The sequence below is a fragment of the Lotus japonicus genome, chromosome 2 (assembly GCF_012489685.1).
Source record: "Lotus japonicus ecotype B-129 chromosome 2, LjGifu_v1.2".
Classification (NCBI taxonomy): domain Eukaryota; kingdom Viridiplantae; phylum Streptophyta; class Magnoliopsida; order Fabales; family Fabaceae; genus Lotus; species Lotus japonicus.
The window spans coordinates 51,820,790-51,844,275 of record NC_080042.1 but is presented as its reverse complement, the minus strand read 5'-3'; the positions used below and the strand labels follow the sequence as shown (position 1 = coordinate 51,844,275).

The 23,486-nt window shown below is 36.9% G+C and overlaps 2 protein-coding genes and 1 long non-coding RNA gene across 3 annotated transcripts; 1 reads left to right on the top strand and 2 right to left on the bottom strand.

The window, feature by feature from the left end:
* The first annotated feature begins 4,185 nt into the window (after positions 1 to 4,185).
* Positions 4,186 to 4,899, top strand: LOC130736590 (uncharacterized). Its single transcript, XM_057588404.1, has one exon. The coding sequence runs from the start codon at positions 4,186 to 4,188 to the stop codon at positions 4,897 to 4,899; it is 714 nt and encodes a 237-aa protein (XP_057444387.1).
* Positions 4,900 to 16,024: 11,125 nt separating this feature from the next.
* Positions 16,025 to 20,430, bottom strand: LOC130738267 (uncharacterized). The gene is made up of 3 exons (XR_009019299.1): positions 19,182 to 20,430; positions 17,588 to 17,647; positions 16,025 to 17,258 (listed from the first exon to the last, which is right to left on the bottom strand). It is a non-coding gene; the product is annotated as an uncharacterized LOC130738267 (long non-coding RNA).
* A 309-nt stretch (positions 20,431 to 20,739) lies between these two features.
* On the bottom strand, positions 20,740 to 21,645 carry LOC130736589 (pentatricopeptide repeat-containing protein At1g62930, chloroplastic-like). Its single transcript, XM_057588403.1, has 2 exons — positions 21,516 to 21,645; positions 20,740 to 21,113 (listed from the first exon to the last, which is right to left on the bottom strand). Exons 1-2 carry the CDS (start codon positions 21,643 to 21,645, stop codon positions 20,740 to 20,742), a joined length of 504 nt encoding a protein of 167 aa, XP_057444386.1.
* Positions 21,646 to 23,486: the final 1,841 nt, after the last annotated feature.

Below are 23,486 nucleotides of genomic sequence, written 5' to 3'. Positions count from 1 at the left end.
AAAATAAATTAAAACATTAACATATAAAGGTGAGTTTAATTTAGTAGATGAGATTTCCCACTCCTGGATGGGTCAAGTTCAACGTCGACGACTTGGTGAGGGGAGCGCAACGACTTGCAAGATGTGGAGGGGTTTGCAGAGATGACACCGGAAGATGGCTCCTCGGTTTCTGCAGGAATATAGGGTCCTCCAATGTTCTTGTGGCTGAATTCTAGGGGATTCTAATGGCCCTTTCGATTATTTGGGACAAACGCCTCCACAAGGTTATTATAGAAAGTGATTCCGCGACAGCAATCAACCTTATTAGTAAAGGTTGTGACACTCGACATCCTTATGTAGCCTTTGGCAGATCTATCTTGTCTATCTTGTCCTCGAAGGACAAGTTTTGGGAGATCGCTTTCACCCACACTAGGAGATAGGGGAATGTAACACGCTCTAAATCCCGCGCAAATATTATTGCATAAATCAGAGTAGAATGCATAACACAGAGGGTATCACAATTATTCTCCAGAAACATAAATCAAAACACCTGTCATGCTCATAATATATAAATATAAATTTTCAACTTTAATGTCATAACATCATATGCATAGCACAACGGATTTATTTCAACTCCAAGATAAAACAATCCAAAAATAAATAAAGAGAGTTCATAAAATAACCCTTAACATCCAGGTACAATGTTAATACTAAGGTATCGTTTGGTAGACAGGTGGGAAGGGAACGGAACAGGACACATGAGTTCCGTTCTGTGTTTGTCGTGTTTTTAAGATGGAACGGAACGGGACAAAAGGCTCCAAGAACGAGACACTTTGGTTCCCTGGAAAAGGGTGGAACGGAAGGGAACGGAACGAAACACTCTCTTAAAACTTTTGCAAGTTCAAAAATACCCCTAATTTATATTTGAAATTTTATGTATCTAAACAATTTAAAATCACTTATAAAATTGAAAGCACTTATTATATTTGTAGACAAAGTTAAATAAAAATCTACTTTTTCAAAAAAATCACTTAACATAAAATCAATTATTTTTTTCAAAAGTAAAATCACTTTTTGTAAGCAATGATAAACACGAGTCAATTAGAGTGCGTTTGATTCAACTTATTTTGGAAAAATCACTTTTTAATCAAAAAATCACTTTTAAAATTAAAAAATCACTTTTTTAATCAAAAAACCACTTTTAAAATCAAAATAATCAATTTTTTAATCAAATATCACTTTTTGAGTTTGTTTCAGCTGAAGCTGAAAACAAATTATTTGAAACAGTTATTTTAGCTTATCATGAAAACATATAATGATAGATGAGAGGAGATAAAGAAAGTGATTTTAATTAGAGTAATCAAACCCGAATCAACTTAATTAAAATAAAATCAATTATTTTTTCAAAAGTAAAATCATTTTTTGTAAGCAATGATAAACGAGTCAATTAGAATGCGTTTAATTCAACTTATTTTGGAAAAAATCACTTTTTCTGTTTGTTTCAGCTGAAGCTGAAAACAAATTATTTAAAACAGTTACTTTAGCTTATAATGAAAATCTATGATGATAGATGAGGGGAGATAAAAAAAAGGTGATTTTAATTAGAGTAGTCGAACACGAATCAACTTATGCTTTTCTCAAAATCTCTTAAAAAATTATAGTTAAAAATCAATATTTTTAATCTAAATAAACGCACTTAAAATAGCTTAAATAGATAATTAGGTTTCTGCTTTTTTCAATAGCATACTGAAACAACTTAAATAATATATAAGTGATTATTTTAAAGAAATAAGTGATTATTTCATGAATTAAGCAATAAAAACGGTTTCTATGCAAAATGTTCAATTGAGTTCAATTTGTTTTCTCAATCAAATATTAAACATGCATGGTTATATATGTAATTAAAATCATGGTTCTGTTCTATTGACTTGAAGTTACCAAACACAACACATAGAACATTATTGTCCTGTTCCATCCTGTTCTGTCCCGTTCCGTTCTGTTATGTTCTGTTCTGTCCCATCACCAAACGCTACCTAAGCGTTTCCACGGTGTTGCATAACAGAGCATGACTCACATCACTAAAAACATATCTAAAAGACTAGCTCCTCCCTAACCCTTGTGAGAAGCTCCACTATCCTCGGTACATGAGCGATGTCGCATAGAACATCATTCCAATAGAAGGGTGATAACTCATATCATATGGATAAGCATAATAATAAGTAATGGAAAAGCTTATAAAAATTATCCATAAATACCTCATACACAAATAAGAAAATAAATTATGAAATTTAATATAATTAATGAATTTCACAATATGTCAATACTCCGTAATTATAGCTCAGATAAAACTAATATAAATATCTCCAATTACCACAACAACAAATTCTCCAAAAATAACGCAGTTATCATTATTTAACATCAACAGCTCCCTACAGTAACATATATGACTCAAATGTGACTTCGTGCAAATGTCTTTGGTACTAAAGTTGTTATCACTAGCGGTATCACCGCGTCCACTTCAGACAGATAACCACCAATAAAGCCCTCGCTCTAGGCTTTCAAAACCACTCCAATTTTGGGACAAGTCACTAGCCTCCACGAGAACTAGCAAACATTGCCTCTTGACAACTATGCAGTGTATTGTACAAAACTCAACTAACATATGCATATTCAGACCATCTCCAAGTCTTAATTATTTTAGCATATTCATCACTAGTTCAACAATACGAATCATCTCCAATTTCACAAAATACACACTTACATGTTATCAATCACACAACTAGGTATCATAGTAACTTAGCAACTCAGCACATAACATCAATTCAGAACAACACCATATAATGAAATTTAAAGTAACACACTCCAAAAATTCTAATATTTTTACCGTGGGTTCTTTTACAAGTTTTTAAAATCTCTGTAAATTTTCAAGTCGAAATTCAAAATATAAAATTTAGGAAAAATCTAATACTAACAGCAGTTCATGAGAAACGAGACAGCTTAACTCATCCTCACTAAAATGCATATAACTTAAGCTACAGACGTCAGAACGACGTGAAACCAGCGAAAAAACTTTTATAACAGAAAGGGCTACAACTTTTATGAAGACTGCTTCTTCAAATTCGGTCACTAACACAACTTGAAAAAGGGTTCAAGAGCTCGTAAATTTCTGCTGAGTTTTCCTTTTCAAAACCCTAAATTCAAACTATCCACTTTCAGTTTAGAAAAATCTGCATCCAATCTTGTAGATCAACTCTAGGTTTTCTCCACTTTTTCTCTTCTCCTCCCCCTTTTCACGTGTTTCTTGTTCTGCTCCTCTTCTTCTCTTTTTCACGTGTTCTCTCCTTTTACTCTTCTAATCCTTATTTTTCTTTCTTTCTCTCTATTTAAGTATTTATTTCACTCCTAACTCTAAACTAGTAACACTAAGTGGGCTCCACTCCCAACTACTCCTACTAAAACCTTATTTATCTATATCACATAATCACTTAATTATCTAATAAACATTAAGTGGGCTCCACTCCCAACTACTCCTACTAAAACCTAATAACCTTATTTATCTATATCACATAATCACTTAATTATCTAATAAAATCACTTAATTACCATATATCATAATAATAATTAAAATAAAATAGTAAATAATCTAATAACGGAAAATGGGGTGTTACAGGGAACGTCGTAGCTGACTTCTTAGAGCATCTCTAATGCTAGTTCTTTGAGGTGAGTTCTTAAGCTAAGAATTAAGAACCAGTTCTTAATCATTGGAAATGGCTAACGTGAAATTCTTAGCTCTTAAAAATAAGAATCAGTTCTTATATAAACAACTTTGTTTTACAAGTTTGTAGCAATAAAAAATATTTTTTCTCTCTCATTCAAATTGCAAGAACTAATTCTTATATAACCACTATACTGTGATTTTAAGGACAGAGATTCTGGTGTAAATTATTATAGTTCCTGCAAGATCATTTCATTGCTTACCATAATTTTAAATCAGTGTAATTTAAGTTCTCAAGTTTGTTAACTCAAGCGCAACCTTTAATTTGGGAAAATCCTGCAAGTGATACAACTATGTTAGTTTATAGCAATTTTTAGTTATTTTGGTTCTACTCTATCTTCACCCAGTCACCCTTACTCTTTAAATATTATTGTTGGGTTATGCAAAATAACATAATTGATCGGATAAGTTAAATCCTGTCCAGTTTCTAAATGTTTTTTATTTGCTCACCCGCTTGCTTTGTGTTTGGATATTTTTTCCATTGTTACAGATTTTCTATTGCAGTTTTGGTGGTTGTTGATAGTAATGCCGTGGCGAGCTGGCAAACGGCTTCCTATGCGTTATGGGAGGCTCGTAACAAGTTATGGGAGGCTCGTAACAAGCTCATCTTCCAAGAGATTCCCTTCCGTTGTGAGGCTGCAATCCAACGGGCAGCTTCGATGTCGCAGGTGGATGCTTCGATGGAGGTTCGTGATCCTCATGGTCCGGTGCGTGACGCGATTTGGAGGAGACCACCGCGAGGAGTCTTCAAGGTTAATTTTGATGGATCTTGGAAAGCAGATGAAGTTTCTGGCATGGGGATTGTGGCCAGGAACTATGACGGTTTGGTCCTTGCTGCTGCGGCAGAGGTTGTGGAGCGGCCCTCTACAGTGGTGGAGGCTGAGGCCCTAGCTTTCCGGTTGACGATTGGATTGGCTATTAACCTTGGGTTTAGACGGGTTTGCTTTGAGACATATTGTCTCACTCTCTTTCAGATGTGGAAGAAGCCTCCGGACGGGAGGAACAATTTAGCTACTATTTTTAGTGATTGCTTTCAGTTGTGTCGTTCTTTAGATTTTGTGTCTGTTGTTTTTGTTCGCTGTTCAGGCAATGTTGTCGCAGACTTTTTGGCCAGGAATGCCGCCTCATACGCCGGTTTGGTGTGAATTGAGGAGGTACCGCCTGAAGTCGATGTTTTTGTAACCGCGGATCTTTTAGATTCTATGTCCCCTATTTAATTGATAGCAGGTTCTTTTCAACAAAAAAAAGTTAAATCAAATCACCAAAAGAAATGTATAAAGTGAGGATACTGTAGAAGAGGTGGTGATCTGAGGAAAAAGGGCACGACTCTGATGGAAGCAGTGGAGGAAAGAGGGGTGGCTCACTCCACTCCTCTTCATCTGGTTCGACGAGGGGTGGGGGACTGCAATGAAACACTTTAACACCCAAGTTAGAGAGGGAGTAAAAATGAACTTGCAACAGAGTGGCGGCCAAAGGTAGTATATATGTAAAAATTGATCTACCATATAAGGAATTGGCAACAGAGTGGCGACCATGGCGGTATGGCATGTGGCGGTTTTACGGCAGACCGCCATGAAAAATACATGGTGTGGTGGGTTTCGCGTGGCGGACTATGGCAGTCGCCATATGCATGGCGAATGGTGTTTCCATGGCGGATTTTTGGGTCCTGGGAGCAAAAAAACCTAAATTCTTTGTATGACACGACCCATTCTCATTTAGAATCTGACCAAACCACTCAATTCCCTAATTTTAGAAGCACCCCAGCCTCTACTCTTCTTCTTTTTCATTCAAACTTCAAAGGTTGTCGTTGCTCTCTGCCTCTCGAACACGCCATCCCTCCCAAACAAGCTCCCACCCTCTCGAGCGACTAGTTCAACAGCCCACGTCCTGCGACCTCCCTCTGACGAGCCTCTGATTTTCTTTCTGTTTTGTTTCCCTTGACCCTTTCCTTTATTTTTTCATGAGTTTAGACTCTGTTTTTATTTTCTCTCTTATGTTAATATTCACTTTGCAGCCCTTCTCTCCTCTCCTCCTTAACATGGCAAGTGATGGAGCGTCATCAAAAGCTTCTTCAAGGAATAACAGAATCGTCCAGGGTTGAAGTACTGCCATTCTTTGAAAGAAGATGATACCAAAGATGTTGTATGCAATTATTGTGCAAAAACTTTTAATGAAGCCAAAAATAAGGTTATGTGGGGGAATTGAGTTTGGTGCCCCACCCCTTAGGCTTTGCACCCCACTTTATTAAATACGGAATTTAAAGTTCCGTATCAATACGGAAAATAAAATTCCGTATCTGTTTTAGTATATAATGAGTGGTTGAAAATGTGACACGCATGCTTAAATACAGTACGGAATTTTAAGTTCCGTATTCAATAGGGAGAATACGGAATTTTAAATTCCGTATTTGATAAAGTGGGGTGCCAAGCCCCATAGGTGGGGTGCCAAACCCAACTCCCTTATCTGGTTAGGCAAAACTGGTACATGAGAAAAGGAACATCAATCAAGTCTTCTTGTTTCTTTCTAATAGTAAAAACTACATTGATGCATTCGGTCTAGAACCTTGCAGCAGTTAGCAAGAATCATGGAGCTTCGCTGTGAATAAGGATCATACGAGTTCAATTTCTGGGTCAGGAAGATAGGCATAGATAATACCAAAGGACTTGTAGTATCCACTATTCAGTTTAAACTAATTTAAAAATGGATGCCAGTAATCATGTAATCATATCAAAACCTTGACATACCAATATAAGCTAAACTAAGAAAGTAATCAGATTGACATATCAAGAACAACAAAGTTTAATAAAAAATGGACGAAGGAGGGAAGTATAAACCAAAGTCTAATAATTATACTTTACCAAGTTTATCATTACTGCTCTAATACAACTGCTAATAAATTAACCCTGCATTCCAGTCTAACAGATAACCTGAGTTATCTTTGGAGAGGGAAAATTACATTAAACAATTAATATTATTTTAATAGTGACATACATATATACATGTTCAGAAACTACACAATAGGAGAAAAATACACAACTACTAGGAACAACAAAAAGAGAGATAGATGGAAGGAAGAAGATCAAGGACCTATTTCATCATAAAAGTCGCTTGGATCATATCCATGACTGCGTGTCAAATACATCTTTACTAAAGCAAGACCCTATTTGATCAATATCCTGGTAGCTCACTGCATGCAGTAAAGAGACAGGGTTTGGATAGTCCTTCCTGTTGGGAACTTCAGTATTAAACCTTTTTCTGGCCTTCTTATACTTGGGGAATTTATTTATTTATTTTTCTCTGCAATAGCATCAATTTAAAAACAATGATAACATTTGGCAAGGTAAAATAACTTGCAATGTCTTTATAACCTAAGAATTTTTCTCCACACCAATACAGTCATAAGTGCAATTGATGCCACCCTTACTAAAGAAGCAGAATTAATAATCAAACAAAGGGAGCACTATCACCAACCAACAAAGAATTTTAGAATAGACTTTCTCTTCAAAGGAAAACCCGATAAACATAGTATCAAAACTTAACCTCCCAGCCAATATACACCAAGATTTGACAAAATCAATTTGGTTTTTCCACTCACAGTAAAGCCACAACTTCTGATTCTTATCACAGCCAGATTCAAAATCTAGGTCTCAAATTTATCCATAAGCAACAAATATTCATAAGCAACAGATTATCCATAAGCAACAAATATTGAAAGGATTAAACATAAGAACTAGTTACACATTCCAGCAATTCAACATGAAAATTACACACCAAAGTACCCTGTCTCCAAGACTAAATTTGAGGCTCCACCCACAACTCAGACCAGATGCCAACCTTACCATAACCAATTGCATCCCTCTCCCCTTACTGCACAACAATCAGCACCATCACCGCTTTTTTGTTCCTCTACCATATAAACAGAGGAGTCGTACCTCGGAGTCTGAAATAAAGACATTGAACGAACAAGATGAAAAATCGAGGCATGTGTTGTAGACATCGGTACAATAGAGAAGATCAAACCAAATGATCCTTGTAACTACTATAAAACCAACTACACAATAGCACACTATATACAGCAAATATAATATAAGCATCATGTTAACAATCATGCAATTTACAATTATACAAAATTGAGAATAAGCTTTGAAAAGTGCCTAAGTTCAAGTTTGGGGAAGGAAGGGTCATAGACACAAAGGGAATAGAAAAGTGCAATTAGGAAGAAACCACCTTAACCTTAATAGAGAACACTTGAAGATCAATCACCACTCTGATTCCAAACCTCACAAGTCACAAGCAGTGGCTTCAAACTAAGCAACTTGATAGCTTTTGCAAAGATAAACTTGTAAGTGATGCAGATTACGCGTAGCATCACTCACTCACTCACAAGTTTATCTTTGCAAAGACTATCAATGATTGTGTTGTACATTAATATCACCACCTCCATCATCACACCACCTTCTCTACAACTCAGAAGCAACCTCCACAAGCCACGTGGAATGATGACGACGATCGATTGATCTTCTCAATTCAGTCAACGCGATCGATGAGATCTATGCCTCCGTCTGGGGGCTGCACGATCGGCACCGTCCTCGTCAACAAAATCCTCCATCTTCTCCGATCTCAGCACAACACCTCTGTGATCAGGTATTCGAACCTAACGAACTTCAACAAGAAGAGGCTTTTTTTTCTGAATGGCGTGAAAGAAAATATTAATTGGAGAAAGGGGGTGAAAAAAAACAAAATTAGCTGTCTGGGGTAGTTTTCTTTTAGCATTCGAGAGATTCCATGCGAATCCTAATAGGACAAACAACTTTTCCAGAACTGAATGACATGATTGAAGCTTTGTCAGGTTGTACAGTAGGCATTCGCAAGGATTCTTGCGAATCCTAATAAGACAAGATGGAATATGGTGCTTTTTCAATGTTGTGACATGGAATCTGCACGGAGAGACAAGGGATTCGTTTGAAGGCTCGCGAAACCGAATAAGACAAGATGGAATTTAGAGTTTCAGAAGTGCATGTGGGAGACAAGGGATTCGTTTGCAGGCTCGCGAATGCTTTGTCCACAGGCCTTCAAATGCTTTATTGCGAATGCATTAAAAATATAATTTTTTCCGAATCCCAGTTATAAAACCAAGCTCTCTGAATCAGATTTCTTCTCAGCACCATTTGCAAATTTTCTCCAAAACTTCCTACGTTTTAATAGCTCAAAAATCACCAAAGATGGATAAGGTCATTGCTCTTGTGTATTCTAGAGGTAGAGCTTTCAATGGCAATCAAGGTGTCATATTTGAAGGTCAAGCAAGGTCCATGCATCTCAAATGCAACATCACATTCGACCGCTTGAAGAGTAAAATCCATGAGAGGTTGAAGCTCCAAAGAAACCAAATAATTTCTAGAGTCATTTGCAGATTTATGACTAACTCAAATCCGATCCTTTTTTCACCTCTTGAGCTAGTTGATAATCAAGACGTGAGTGTCATGATGGATGGATTTCGTCAGCAGTCTTTCATGACAACGCTAGAGTTATACGTTGATATTGCTGAAGCTGGAAGTTCATCAATACCGGCCTCAACCAATCCGATAAGTGCGCAGCAGGCATTCGCTCATGAAGCCGGTGGTAGCCGTGGCGTTGAGGAGGTTGTTCATTTGGGTGATGACACAGTGAATTTGGATGATGATTATGACTACCATGACACTGATAATGTGGATGGTGAGGAGATTGTATCTTCAGATGATCATGATGAAGATGAAAGATTGGGTGAAAGAGGTGACTCGTCCGACTCGGACGAGGGTGGCTTTGACGGCAATCCCGGACCTCCTATTGGATTACCGACGCCGGTGAATGTTTCTCCGGAAACGCATGGTATGTATAGTCACTTTAACTCTTTAGGTGTTGTATTTATCAATATATCGTGTCTTGTATAAATCTTCTTTGTTACAGGCGTCCCAGCCCCATTTTGGAATGAGTCTCCACACTATTCATATATTAACTGGGAACACCCCGATGAAGAGACAGATTTCTATACTGGAGGGGATGATCAGACATCGTGGCAGCTAGGCGATGAATTATATATAAACCAGTGTTTTGAGACCAAGAAAGATGTCCAGATGGCCCTCAAGCATTATTGTTTTAAGCTAAATATAACTTATATTGTGGCTGAATCCAAACCCACATACTTTGTGGCAAGATGTCCGAATGGGTGCTCTTGGAAGTTGAGGGCCATGTGTTCTAAAAAAACTGGAATGTGGACGGTAACTAGGTGGGGCGGTCAGCATACATGCATCAATACGATAGCGTCACAGGACCATAAGAAGATGACATCCGACTTTATCTGTTCATTCATTCTTGGTACAATATTTTCTCATGATTATTATTTTGTTACCCTTAAAAATACTTAGTAATTTATGACTTTCTTCTAATGCTGCAGATATGGTACGTACCCATCCTACTGTACCTGTTTCTCTTATTCAAGAGAGGATCACTGGTGTGCTCAAGTATAAAGTATCATACTTTAAAGCCTGGAAAGCGAAGCAGAGAGCGGTTGCACAGATCTTTGGTGACTGGGAAGAGTCATATGACTTGCTCCCTAGATGGCTGAATTATATGCTTCGGTTTTCCCCTGGGTCCTATTACGCAATATCCACAAGTGACATTATCGATTGTAATGGTAATGTAGTTGTTGGTTCAAAGACATTTAAACGTGTGTTTTGGACCTTCAAACAATGTTGTGATGCTTTCGAGTACTGCAAGCCTGTGATACAGATTGATGGGACATGGCTCTACGGCAAGTATAGTGGAACTTTACTCATCGCAACAACACAGGACGGGAACAACAATGTTTTGCCAATTGCATTTGCAATTGTCGAGGGGGAAAATCTGAGCTCCTGGTCATGGTTTTTACGCTTGATACGTATGAAGGTCACCCAAAAACAGGGTATATGTTTGATATCTGACAGACACGCTGGCATCAAGGCGGCAGTACGCAATCCCGCTAACGGGTGGCAACCACCAAATGCTTATCATGTTTACTGCATCCGCCACATTGCCAGCAATTTTAATCGTACATTCAAGAATCAGAAGCACAAGCTTGACCTGATCAATATGGGTAAGCCACATGCGTATCTTCATTCATTCAAACTTGAATTGGTTAAATGTCAAGTTGATTGTATTTGTGTTAAAATGTGCAGGTTACGAGCCTTGTCCATATCTTTTTCAGAGACAACTCCGCCGGTTTCGAGGAATAAGTCAAGCTATCAGAGATTGGATTGACCGCATCGACAATCAGACATGGAGTCGAGCATGCGATGAGGGTGGGCGTCGATACGGCCATATGACAACAAACTTATCTGAGGCCGTTAACAAAGTGTTGAAGGGGGCAAGAAACATGCCTATAACTGCATTGGTGAAATGCACGTACGGGAGGATGGTGGATTACTTTGTTCAGAGAGGTCAGGCAGCAGCTCGTGAAAAGGCTGCTGGCCACATATTCTGTAAAAAGGTCATTGTAGCCATTGAAAAGAATGTTCTACTCGCAAGTGCTCATATCGTGCGCACGTACAACATCGATAGGACAAGGTTTGAGGTGGATGAAGGTTTTAACCAGCGAAGGCATCGCAATGGGTATGTATGGTCTCTGCGGTTGGACAATAGAACATGTGAATGTGGGCGCTTTCAAACATTCAAGTATCCATGTGACCACGCAATTGCTGCCTGTATGCATCAAAGTTTAGACTATTGGAGTTTGGTGGACCCTGTTTATACGCTTCAGAGCATATTGGACGCGTATCAAGGACAGTGGTATCCAATTGGCAATGATCTGAACATGCCACCAAGGGAAGGGGATCGAATTGTTCCAGATCCGTCCACGGCTAGGGCGAAGGGTCGTCCTAGGTCAACTCGAATAAGAAATGAGATGGACTTGACGGAGCCTCAATCGAGTCGAAGATCTGTTACGCTACAGAGATAGATGTTGTTCTTGTGTGTGAGGGATGTACTTGTGTTTGAGGGTTGTTTTTATATTTGGGTTGCTTGTGTTTGTTGTGTGTTTGTTGAATTAAACTAATGTTTTTCCATCATATTCATTAATTAACAAAAAACAGTACAATAGATCAATGATGAGTTCGATGGGATCCTGTTCCGCAATCAGGCCAAGGTGTGTCTCTCGCTACTCGATATGGCCTACCTTCCTGCTCTGCTTGGTTCTCATGTTGGCTACCTTGGCCATAAGAAAGTCCATGTTGGATGTTGGACTCATTGTCTCCTACTCCAGATGCTTGGTTCAAGTCAAACACAAAGCTAGCCTGTGCATTGCTAATCGCATCTGGGTTGGCAACATTCCAGAATGATGGTCGGGGATTCAACACGTCAGAAGCTCGGGGAATTTCCAACACTTCACTTACACCACCGCCTCCCCATCCAGGTACAGGGCTCCATCCTTGGGGATCAATGTGCTGCATTTCCGGTGTCCTGAACTGGTCATAAATGAGGCTTGAAAGAAATGAGGCTTGAAAGTTGAGAATTGAGAGAGTTGGAGAGGTGAAGTTGAGAAATGAGGCTTGAAAGAAATGAGGCTTCAACATTTCTGGGGGTCTTTTTATAGGGGTTTCAGACCGCCAGAAATGCAGAACATAGCCAACAAGCCATTCGCGAGGTCAAGTGCGAATGCCTGTGCATGCTTTGATCGTGGCCGACAAGCTATTCGCGTGGCAGGCTACGAAAGCCTCTGCATGCCTCTGCATGCCTGCAAGCTCTGCTACGTCCCATCCAATGACAGCCATTCGCGAGCTTTGTTGCGAATGCCCCTTGTTCCTCAGTCAAACTGCATCGGGAAGGAGGAGAATCTCTCCTGGTGCACCTGATTCTCCTTGTCTTATTAGGATTCGCAAGGTTTCCTACGAATGGTACCTGGTCAACCTGACTTCATGTCATTCAGTTCTGGAAAAGTTGTTTGTCCTATTAGGATTCGCATGGAATCTCTCGAATGCTAAAAGAAAACTACCCCAGACAGCTAATTTTGTTTTTTTTCACCCCCTTTCTCCAATTAATATTTTCTTTCACGCCATTCAGAAAAAAAAGCCACAAGAAGAGGCCAGATACAGAGGAACGAAGGTATACTATTTTTTTTTTTTTTTACGTCGGAAAGATAAATCGATATTATTTATTCTTTAACCTCGTGAAAATATTGATTGATTCTCATTAATTCACATCTTTTTTTTTACTAATGACCCTAGTGGGAACCATTAATTAAATATTTTTTACTTTATTTAATTTTTGAGTTTAATTTCTATGCACCGACGGTGTAAAGTTTTTTTACACCGTCAACCAATCAGATTTCAAAGATATGAGAAAATCTATCATTTTATTGAATTTCATTAATTGACGTGGCACATCCTTAAAATCTGATTGGTTGACGGTGTAAAAAAACTTTACACCGTCGGTGCATCGTCCTTTTTCTCTTAATTTATTTAACCAATACTAAAGTCTATTTTCAAATATATTATTATAGTTGTAAATGATCATTAAAATAATTTTAAGATATGCATTTTTTTATAGAGATTAATTTCTATGCACCGACGGTGTAAAAAGTTTTACATCATCATTCAATCACGACCTTCCATTTTCTATTTTAGATATTATTAAATTCAAAATTAATTGTGAACTAACAAAATAGAGTTTATATAATCTCTTATTTTTAAAAATAATCACTTAAATATTCTTTAAGCTATTTGTGTATGCCTTTGAGAAAAAAAAATCTCATTAAACACATTTTTTCAGATTTAAAAAATTAATTTTTCTAGAGAGATTTTGAGAAAAACATTAATTTGATTTGTTTTGGCCTACACTAATTAAAATCACTTCTTTTTATCTTATCTCGTCTATCATAATATATTTTCATGATAAGCTAATTAAGATTATGTTTGTTCATATTGAAAAATTAGTGATTTTTAGCTCTTTAAAAAAATTAATATTTAATTTTTCGATGCTCCAAAAAAATTTAATATTTTTAATAAGTTGAAGCAAACGCACTCTAAAGTATCTTTTTTCAAATAATCTGGTTTTAGCTTTTTGATCCATTGGTCACCAGTCTCCATGGGGAAAAAGGGCTCCACGTGACTAATCTGGTTCGGGATACGGTAGTGATGTCCCTGACCACAAATGTATTATTTTTTACCTCAGAGGGGATCGAACCCGAGCTAGAAGCCTAAGCGAAATCCCTTAAGGAAATGCACATTCACCACTTGTGCCACCCCTTGTGGTTATCTGGTTTCAGCTTTATTTAAAATAATGATTTTTGAAAGTTGAAATAAACATAAAAATGATTTTTTTAATTGGAAAAAGAAATATTTTTTTCTAAAATTAAACTGAAACAAATACACTAACTTTCTCGTTTGTCTTTTCTCAAAAAAGTTATTTTACTTTTGAAAAATAATTGATTTTAATTTAGGTTCATTTAGTGTACACAAGTTTTATTTTGTGTAAAGTTGCACAAACATAGTTTAACCTCTTATCACAGGTTTCTTAGCAGGTCACTCTTTTTTAATTTAAAATATATATTTACTTTCTACCTCCCCTCAACCGCCACACCATCCACCGCTGACATGGCCACCACCGCCACCGGATCTTCTCCTCCCTCCCCACCGATCACCACCATCAATGCGGTTAAAAATACTTTGTCCCATATTAAACCCGCCATTGTACAAGAATTGCTGGCACATACAGAGAAAAAATGATTTTGTCTTCATTCAGCAAAAGTTATTCATCACTCTCAACCTTTGATCTAATCTTATTCCTTCCAAGTAACAAAGCTTCATCACCTTCCCTTGTCAAGCATCAACGTTGCCAGAAAAGACAGAAGAGTAAACGAGGGACAAAGAAACATAAAGAAACGATTGAGAAAAACCCAGATGAGGAGGGCGGCGCGCAACTTCGACGTGTGACGGAGCAGCTTCAAGCGCGGCGATTCGTGGGGTTTTTTTGATGGTGACATGGCGGTTCGTGGCGGTTCTGAAGATGGATGGCACACAACTTCAATGAAGGGGAAGACGGGAGTGTGACGGAGGAGGAGCTCAGATCTGGCGAATGCGACGGCGGAGGAACTCGGATCTGGGGTTTGTTGCGGGTGGTGGTGAAGGCTTTGCAGAGGGATGTGGTGGTCGATGGTTGATTGGGGTTGCAGGGAACGAGATCTGCGTGAAAAACCATTGAAGTTGGGAGGGAGAGGAGAGAAGAAGGTATGGTGGTGGTGGTTGGGGCTGAGGGCAAGGTGGTTGAGGGTGGTGAAGAGGAGATGGAGACAGAACTTTAAAAAAAAAAAACTTTTTTTAAAAAAATTATTTAACCGGATGGACCTATAATAAGAGGTCATCCTAGATTTGTGTAACCTTGCACAAGGAAATCCTTGTGTACACTAAATGAACCCTTTAATTTAAATGATTTTTTTGAAAAGTAGAGTTATTTTTTTGTTTGTCAACAAATATAATAAGTAATTTTCATTTTAAGAAGTGATTTTAAATTGTTCCGACACAAAATATTCCAAATATGAATTAGGGGTATTTTTTACCGCGTAAATTTTTTATGAGGATGTTCTGTTCCCCTTCGTTCCACCCTTTTCCCCAGAACTAAAGTGTTCCGTTCAAAAAGCTTGGTATCATATTATGTTCCAGTTTAAAAACATGACAAACACATAACAAAACTCATATGTCTTGTTCTGTTTCTTCCACTTGTCTACCAAACGCTACCTTAAGATCAACGGTCTATGGGGTGCTTTTCTGAAGGTTAATACCGTATAAGCAACAACCTATTACCAAGGAAAATTGATCCTCTCCGACAGATCTCTCTCCATCATCCCTCCACAAAATCTCATCCATTGATTTATATATTTAAGGACTATGATTAACTTAAGGTGAGAGACCAACTGGTTACTTTATTCTCCCAATCACCATTTTACACTGTCGGACCGTGCATCTGTTGGAGGGGATCCGGATCCATTGCCAACAACATCAAACGACTAATAGTTATGCAAGAGAGAGTTAGGCGAGAAATCTATAAGCGTCTTCATCGAAGGGAGAGAGAAACTAAAACCACGACGTCCACATCTAACTTCATGATCCTCTATTGCATAACTTCCAAAACTACCCTCAAGATTTTTAAGCTACTGAATGTAAAATAAAAAATGCGAAAGCTAAGAGAAACTTACACCATCACCCTCACATCTAATATCATGATTCTCTTTCACGTAACTTCCAAAACTACACTCAAGATTTTTAAGTTACCACATTATAAAATGTGAAAGCTAATTCTTTTTACCTTCCACAATCTAAAATGCGAAGCTAACTAATTTGTCGGATACAAAAATTGCATTCCACAATTACGAGTGTGGTACAACTTTATTAGGTGTTTTTTGGTAAACAACTGCTTGAAAAAAGAAAACAAAACAAGATTAGAACGCTAACGCCTCATGAACAAGGTGCCACAGTAATCATCCGCCAACAAAGGAAGGGCGGCCTGGAGGGGGTCCTCAAGGAGCTTCAATCGACAAGAGTCGCGAGTGCCGTCTTTAGCCAAGAGGTCAACAACAGCGTTGCCTTCACGCAGGATGAGCCGGAAATTTACCTGCCAATCAAAGCGCAAGAGATCATGGATCATCCCAACAATAGCCGCATACTGATGGAAGCGATCGCACCCAAGCTGAACAAGAGAGAGAGCCAGCTGAGAATCTGTGAACACAAGCATCCGTCGCACACCCTTGGACCATCAAAGCTGCAAACCATACAACATGGCCAAAAGCTCCGCCTTAAGAATCTCCGAAATACCAACAAATATAGAGAAACTGTAACACCAACAGCCCACGCCATCCCGGAAAACCCCACCCGCACCAGCTCGACCGGGGTTTCCAAGGGAGGAGCCATCGACGTTGAGAGCCACCCAGCCCTCGGGAGGCGGTTGCCACTTAACCCAGCGCTGATCAGTAGCACTAGACGGAGGTTTTTGAAGCACCTTGAGCATCGTTGCTGCGTGCTGCAGGACCAGCTGCCAAGGCTCAGCTTCACGGTCGAAAATCACATTGCAGCGACGCCGCCAGATAAACCAAGCATGAACCTTAAACTGTGCCATATGCTCCCCCAAGCTTCGAAAGAGCTCGCTGCAAAAAAGTGAACGAATACTGGAAAGTGAGTGAGAAGCCACACTCCTTCCCCCATAGCCATGAACTCCACCAAGCAGAGACACCCATTGAACCCACTTCTTCTTCTTCAACCTTCTTCAATAAAACCACCACCCCAGGTCCTCTAAACATCAAACCTCCATACACCTTCTCCATATTTGAGTCCCTAATTTGTGTCCTTTATTATATATACACTTGTACACTAGCTAATCTACCCACTGTGGGACTTATTTGAGTCTCCACTTGGTATTTTAATACTCTTCCTCAAGCCAAGCAGTAACCATGTAACACCCACACTACAACTTTCGATGCTTCCATTCCATGCCCCACTTTTGTTTGCTGCAAAACCAGAGAAATAGGAAGTGGAGGTGGAATAAAGTGAATGAATAAGCTAAGGTGAGTGATATAATTTGCGGTGAAGGAGCGCGAAAGATTCAATGTTGAAGGTACATACTGCAAAAAATTTGCAGTGATATAAAATTCAGAACAAAAAATCTAATCTATTGTAATTACACATGCTTATGACCTTCAAAGCTGCATCTCTCCAGGTAATGCAACCAATCAATATTAATACTGGAATTCAATCCAAACAACAGATGACCATGAAAACAGGAAACAGTACTCACATGTAAAACAGGAAATAAAAAACAAGAACAAAGCAAGATTACCAATAGCCAGGAGCCCAGGATAGCTTCAATAGCAACAGCTATATTCCCATCTGTAATAAGCTGCATGCAAAAACTGCCAATTTAGCTTCAGTAAAATTCATCAGTCACGAAGAAGATATACTTATTAAAGTATTAAAAATGTGTTCTAATATTAGAGAGCTCAACTAGTAGAAAATAAAAATCAGAATGTATTCCAAGAAGATTTTGTATAAATCTCAAATAGAATAGATTTTGCATTTTCGTTTTTCTTTTTTTTGTTTGGGGGAAAGAGGAGCTGAATGTTTCGGTTAGTGTTTAAATTATTAGATCAACCATTCTTTTATGTCATTCACTATTGGAACCTGAAACACTATTTAAAATATTTCTTATCTAAAGATACTTGCAGAGTAAATTCTAAAGTAGATATAGTTTATTCTAGTTTCATGATTGAATATCAAATTGAATTGATTAATTTAATATTAATAAAATTTATTATTAATAAGATTTTTTATTTTGACATAATTCATTAGATTTGAGCATTTGATCCTTTAAAATACAAAGCCCTCTTTTGTGAAAACTAAATCAAATTCAATCACAGGTCATTGCAGTACATATATGTTGTACAAATAGCAGGTATTAGCACAGCATAGCAGTGAAGAGAAACCCAATCCTATTTCATAACAGGTATGAGCAGCCATAGACATAGGTTCTAAACTTCTAATGAAACTCTTGAAACCTGAAACAAACTTCAGATTCTGTTGATGGAATCCTGACATAGCCTTGCATAAGAACTCTAAACCTACAAACATGGTTGTCAGACTCACGAGTTTACGCAGACTCGTTTTGAGTAGGTAAACTCGACTCGTCGAGTTGACTTGTAGACTCACAAGAGTCTAACGAATCTACCAAAAAACGTTATGATGTTAAGCAAAACTGGTAAATGAGAAAAGGAACATGATTTAAGTCTTCTTATTTCTTTCTAATAGTAAACACTACACTGATGCACTGGGTCTAGACTCTAGAACCCTGCAGCCTTTTGATTAGAATCATGGAGCTTCGCAGTGAATAAGAACCATACAGGTTCAATTTCCTGATCACAAAGATAAGCAAGATAATACCAAAGGACTTCTAATATCCACTATTCAGTTAAAACTAATTTAAAAATGAATGCCATGAATCATATTAAAACCTTGACATACCCATAGAAGCTAAACTAAGCAAATATTCAGATTGACAAGTCAAGAACAATAAAGTTTGATAAAAAGAAGTGGACGAAGAAGGGAAGTAAAAAACCAAAAGCAGAGACATCTAAGGTAGTGCAACACAGACATGATTTCTTTAAATTAATTGCTACTCAAAATGCTTAGCCTGATAAATTATACTTTACCGAGCTTAACAGTTATGGCTACTACTCTAATACAACTGCAAATAAATTAACCCTGCATTTCAGCCTAAAAGATAACCTCAGTTATCTTTGGAGTGGGAAAAGTACACTGAACAGTTAAAATGATTTTAATAGTGATATCCATACATGTTTAGAAACTACGCAATTGGAGCAAAATACACAACTACTAGGAACAACAAAAAGAGAGATGGAGGGCAGAAGATCAAGTACCTATTTCATCATACAATTTGCTTGGATCATATCCATGAGTATCAAATACATCTTTCAAAAAAAATCAAATACATCTTTACTATAGCAAGACCATACTTGATCAATATCCAGGTAGTTCACTGCATGCAGTAAAAAGAAAGGGTTTGGATAGTTCTTGCTGTTGGGAGCGTCTACATAAAACCTTTTTCCAGCCTTCTTATACTCGAGAAATTTACTTATATTTCTCTGCAATAGCATAAATTTAAAAACAATGATCACATTTGGCAAGGTAAAACAATTTGCAATGTCTTTATAATGTAAGAATATTTCTCCAAACCAACAGAGTCGAAGTGCAATTGATGCCACCCCTACTAAAGAAGCAGAATTAATAATTAAACAAAGGAACACTAACAGCAACCAACAAAGACATTGACAATAGTTCGATGAACATAGAACGAAATCTTATCCGTCTAGACAATAAACACAGATTTGACAAAATCGATTTGCTTTTTCCACTTACCGTAAGGCCACAACTATTGATTCTTATGACCATCAAATTTGAAACCTAGGTCTCAAATTTATCCATAAGAAACAAATATACATAAGCAACAGATTATACATAAGCAACAAATATTTACATGATTAAACATAAGAACAACTTCCACATTCCAGCAATTGAAAATTGAAAATTACACACTTAAGTTTCACCAAAGTCACCCTGTCGCCAAGACAACATTTGATGCTCCCCCAACGACCCAGACCAGATGCCAACCTTACCATTACAAATCCCATCCTTCTCCCCTTACTGCACAACAACCTGCATCATCACAGCTTGTTCGTTCCTCTACTATCATAAAGAAAGGAGTCATTGAACGGAGAAGATGAAAAATTGAGGCATGTGTCATAGACGTCCGTGAAACAGAGAAGGTCAAACCAAATGAGCCTTGAAGCTTCTATAAGACTGATAGGGAGAGACCCCAAATTTACCATTTCTATAGCCGTAAAAGGAAGAAAATTAGACCAACCACCACAATGGGTGGTACGACAGCATCTGATGGCCATAGGGCAGCCGCGCAGCCAGGACAGGCTCAACCAGTGGAGGCGCAAACTGCTATAGGCAGTTAAGAGCAGTTAGTGGGTTAGAAACTGATGGGATAGTTATTGGGTTAGATACTATTAGTTAGTTACATCAGTTTATGTAAGTTATGTTCTACAAAAACTGCCTAGGGGTGGTTTAGGATAATCAGAATTTGAGAAATTGATTCTTAGGGAGAGGCTGGCTCTCTCAAACACTAGTATTTGTATAATTATTCACTAATATAATTCTTTTCTTATCAAAAAGACAAAAACAAACTACAAAATAGAATACTATATACAACAAATATAATATAAGCATCATGTTAACAATCATGCAATTTACAATGATACAAATTGAGAACAAGCCTTGAAAAGTACCGAACTGAAAGTTTTGGGAGGGAAGGATCATGGACACAAAGGGCATAGAAGATAAATATTTCATTTTGAGCAAATATTTTTTAATTTGATGTTTTTTTGGAATTCATCTTACCGAATTTTACTCTTACAGAAGACCTCTAGCAATCATTTCATGAAGAAATTTTTGTGCCTTATCATTCTCGGATTTTCTGAAGAGCGCACGAATAATCGTTTCATAAGTTACAGCATCAGGAACACAGCCATTGTCTTCCATTTTTGATTGTAAGGTTAGTGCTTCATCAGACAAGCCCTCTATACAAAGCCCATTGATCATTATATTATATGTCACAACATTTAGCTGATAGCCTTTCATCAAAAGCTCCTGAAAAACCTCTAGTGCATCCTTTAGTCTTCCACTTGTGCACAGTCCATCAATAATTATATTGTATGTGTACATATCTGGTTGAATACCCTTGTCTTTAATTTTCTCAAGTAATATAGATAGAAAACAAGGGAAAACTGAAACTTAAATTTATCATTCATTTTTTGAATGGAAAATACAAAGAAAGGTTTCATTTAAAGAATGATTGGCTTCAGCTCGAAGCTACTAGAATAACTACCTATTGAGCTCAGCATAACTGAATAACATTTTCTGGCTCATTATAACAAAAAGCTAAAAGCCTACTATCTTATTCTTAGCAGCATATGCCAACTCATCATAACAGTAAGTATACCTGAAGACTAAATAGAAACTACTGCAACAACTAATCAACTAATCAACTAATCATACATCTAACAATTTGTAAAATATAAAATACAAATTCAGATTGAAATTAAAAATATAATTGAAAAAGACTAGATGTTCATCATGAAAATTCAAAATAACAAAGTCTAACTGGAAAGTACCTCACTTAAGTTTACTCTTAAGTAGACCTCTAGCAATCATCTCATGAAGAAGTTTCTGTGCTTTATCATTCTCATTTTTTCTAAAGAGAACCCGAATAATTGTTTCATAAGTTACAGCATCAGAAACACAGCCATTGTCTTCCATTTATGATTGCAAGGCCAGTGCTTCATCAGACAAGCCCTCTCTACAAAGCCCTTTAATCATTACACTATATGTCGCAACATTTAGCCGATAGCCTTTAATCAAAAGATCCTGAAAAACCTCTTGTGCATCCTTTAGTCTTCCACTTTTGCATGTTGTTATTATCATATTGTTGGAAGTAGTAACAATTCATCAAGGTACATTTAATTATTTTGAGCAACAAACAAACATAAACTTCTATATAATAAATCAACATGTTCAAACTTAAACTTACAATCGATCGCTAATTTTTCCAGGGGAATATAAGCTAATTGTTGGGTTAAAATGCATTAAAGTAATGTTCAACCCTGACATTCCACAAGCAGTATCCTACAGAGAAAGGTATGTATGTACTGTGGATTTCATATTACTTTGAACAAATTTAGATGACAAATAACAACATAATTTTTGTTTCTTCGCATATTATTTGAGTGTGACGCAATTCATACTCAAGTTATGAACGTTGTGATTGAAAGATTAAACGTTACTGAATAAGATGAGTTTCTGACGCTTTTCCCAAGCACAAGGATTAAAAATTTGGTTACTTGCAGATCGGTATGTTCTCATCACTTTTAATTTAATTTATTAGACATTTATTTTTGATTATTCATTCAACGACCATTACCTATTATATTATTAAATTAGTATTAATGAATAAATTATTAAATTAATAAATAAACATATAATGTTAGGATTACACTAAACAAAAATGCGTTTTAAATACAAAATTCATGGGGATATAAATTTTTAAACACTAACTACAGAATTAAATACTTATTAAATTAAATTAATAATCACCTATTATAGGAAATTAATAACACATTAATAATGAGATAAATGTCAATTAATTAGATCATAAACTCTTATATTCTTTCATTGAATTTAATTGCTTTAAATTCATAACGTTATAATAGGAAAAAAAGATTTTGATACACGTTTTGAACATTTTTAAGAAAGATTATTTTATAGTCAACAGTTAAAACAACATCTACTAAATTCAATTCTTAAAAAAAAAACGTTTTGATTGTTTTGTAAAAAAAAAATGCTGGAACACTTATTTAATGTTTTTTTTTAAAGCCAAATGAGATATATAGATAAAAAAGATGTTGGAAACAGACCCTCCCAACTAAGTTCAAGATCAGAATACAAATAGATAAAGAAAAGAACCAAAACAAAAAAACTAAACAAAGCAGCTAACAACAAAAGAAACAGAAAACAAAACAGCAAGCAAGGGAAACTAGAGAAGAAGACTGGCAACAAAGTCAGATGGCTAAAGCAAGGCACACACTCGCTGAAGCCGAGCAAGGACAACAACACGGGCAACTAAAGAGGAGAAGAAAGCAGCTAGCGCCCAACCACGAAACACACACAACAATAGACCAGCGGCCCCAAATCAGCACAGAAACAAGAGACAGTGAACTTCACAGAAGACCCACAGTTTTAACACTTCACCATTAGAACTTGGCCCAGAGCAGAGATTCTCTATTGCAACCTGACTTAGCGAGATAGTCAGCCATCGAATTTGATTCCCTGAAAATGTGAGAAATTCCCAGACAGTCCACTTCCAACAAGAAAGAGTCAATAAGAGTTAATGTTTTTTTAAAAAACTTAAATTTTAATCAATTTTTTTAAAAAAATCTTTAAAAATAAATACCATATTTAAAAAGGAAATAAAAAAGTTCAGATACTTAAAGGTCTTTTAAAGAGTATATTAATTATCATTTAATAAATATAAAAACTCTTATATAATTGTATTTAATGGATCTTAAATAGTGTGTTTTTTATTCAGTTAAAAAAAACAGTAG

Bases quoted from the DNA above. Each gene is read 5' to 3' on its own strand.
- LOC130736590 (XM_057588404.1), top strand. From the start codon at position 4,186: ATGTTTTTTATTTGCTCACCCGCTTGCTTTGTGTTTGGATATTTTTTC.
- LOC130736589 (XM_057588403.1), bottom strand. From the start codon at position 21,645: ATGGAAGACAATGGCTGTGTTTCTGATGCTGTAACTTATGAAACAATT. The intron at 21,114-21,515 runs GTAAACTTAAGT...TTTAAGTTTCAG, and splicing joins TGCTAGAGGTCTACTTAAGA to TTTTCCCTTGTTTTCTATCT.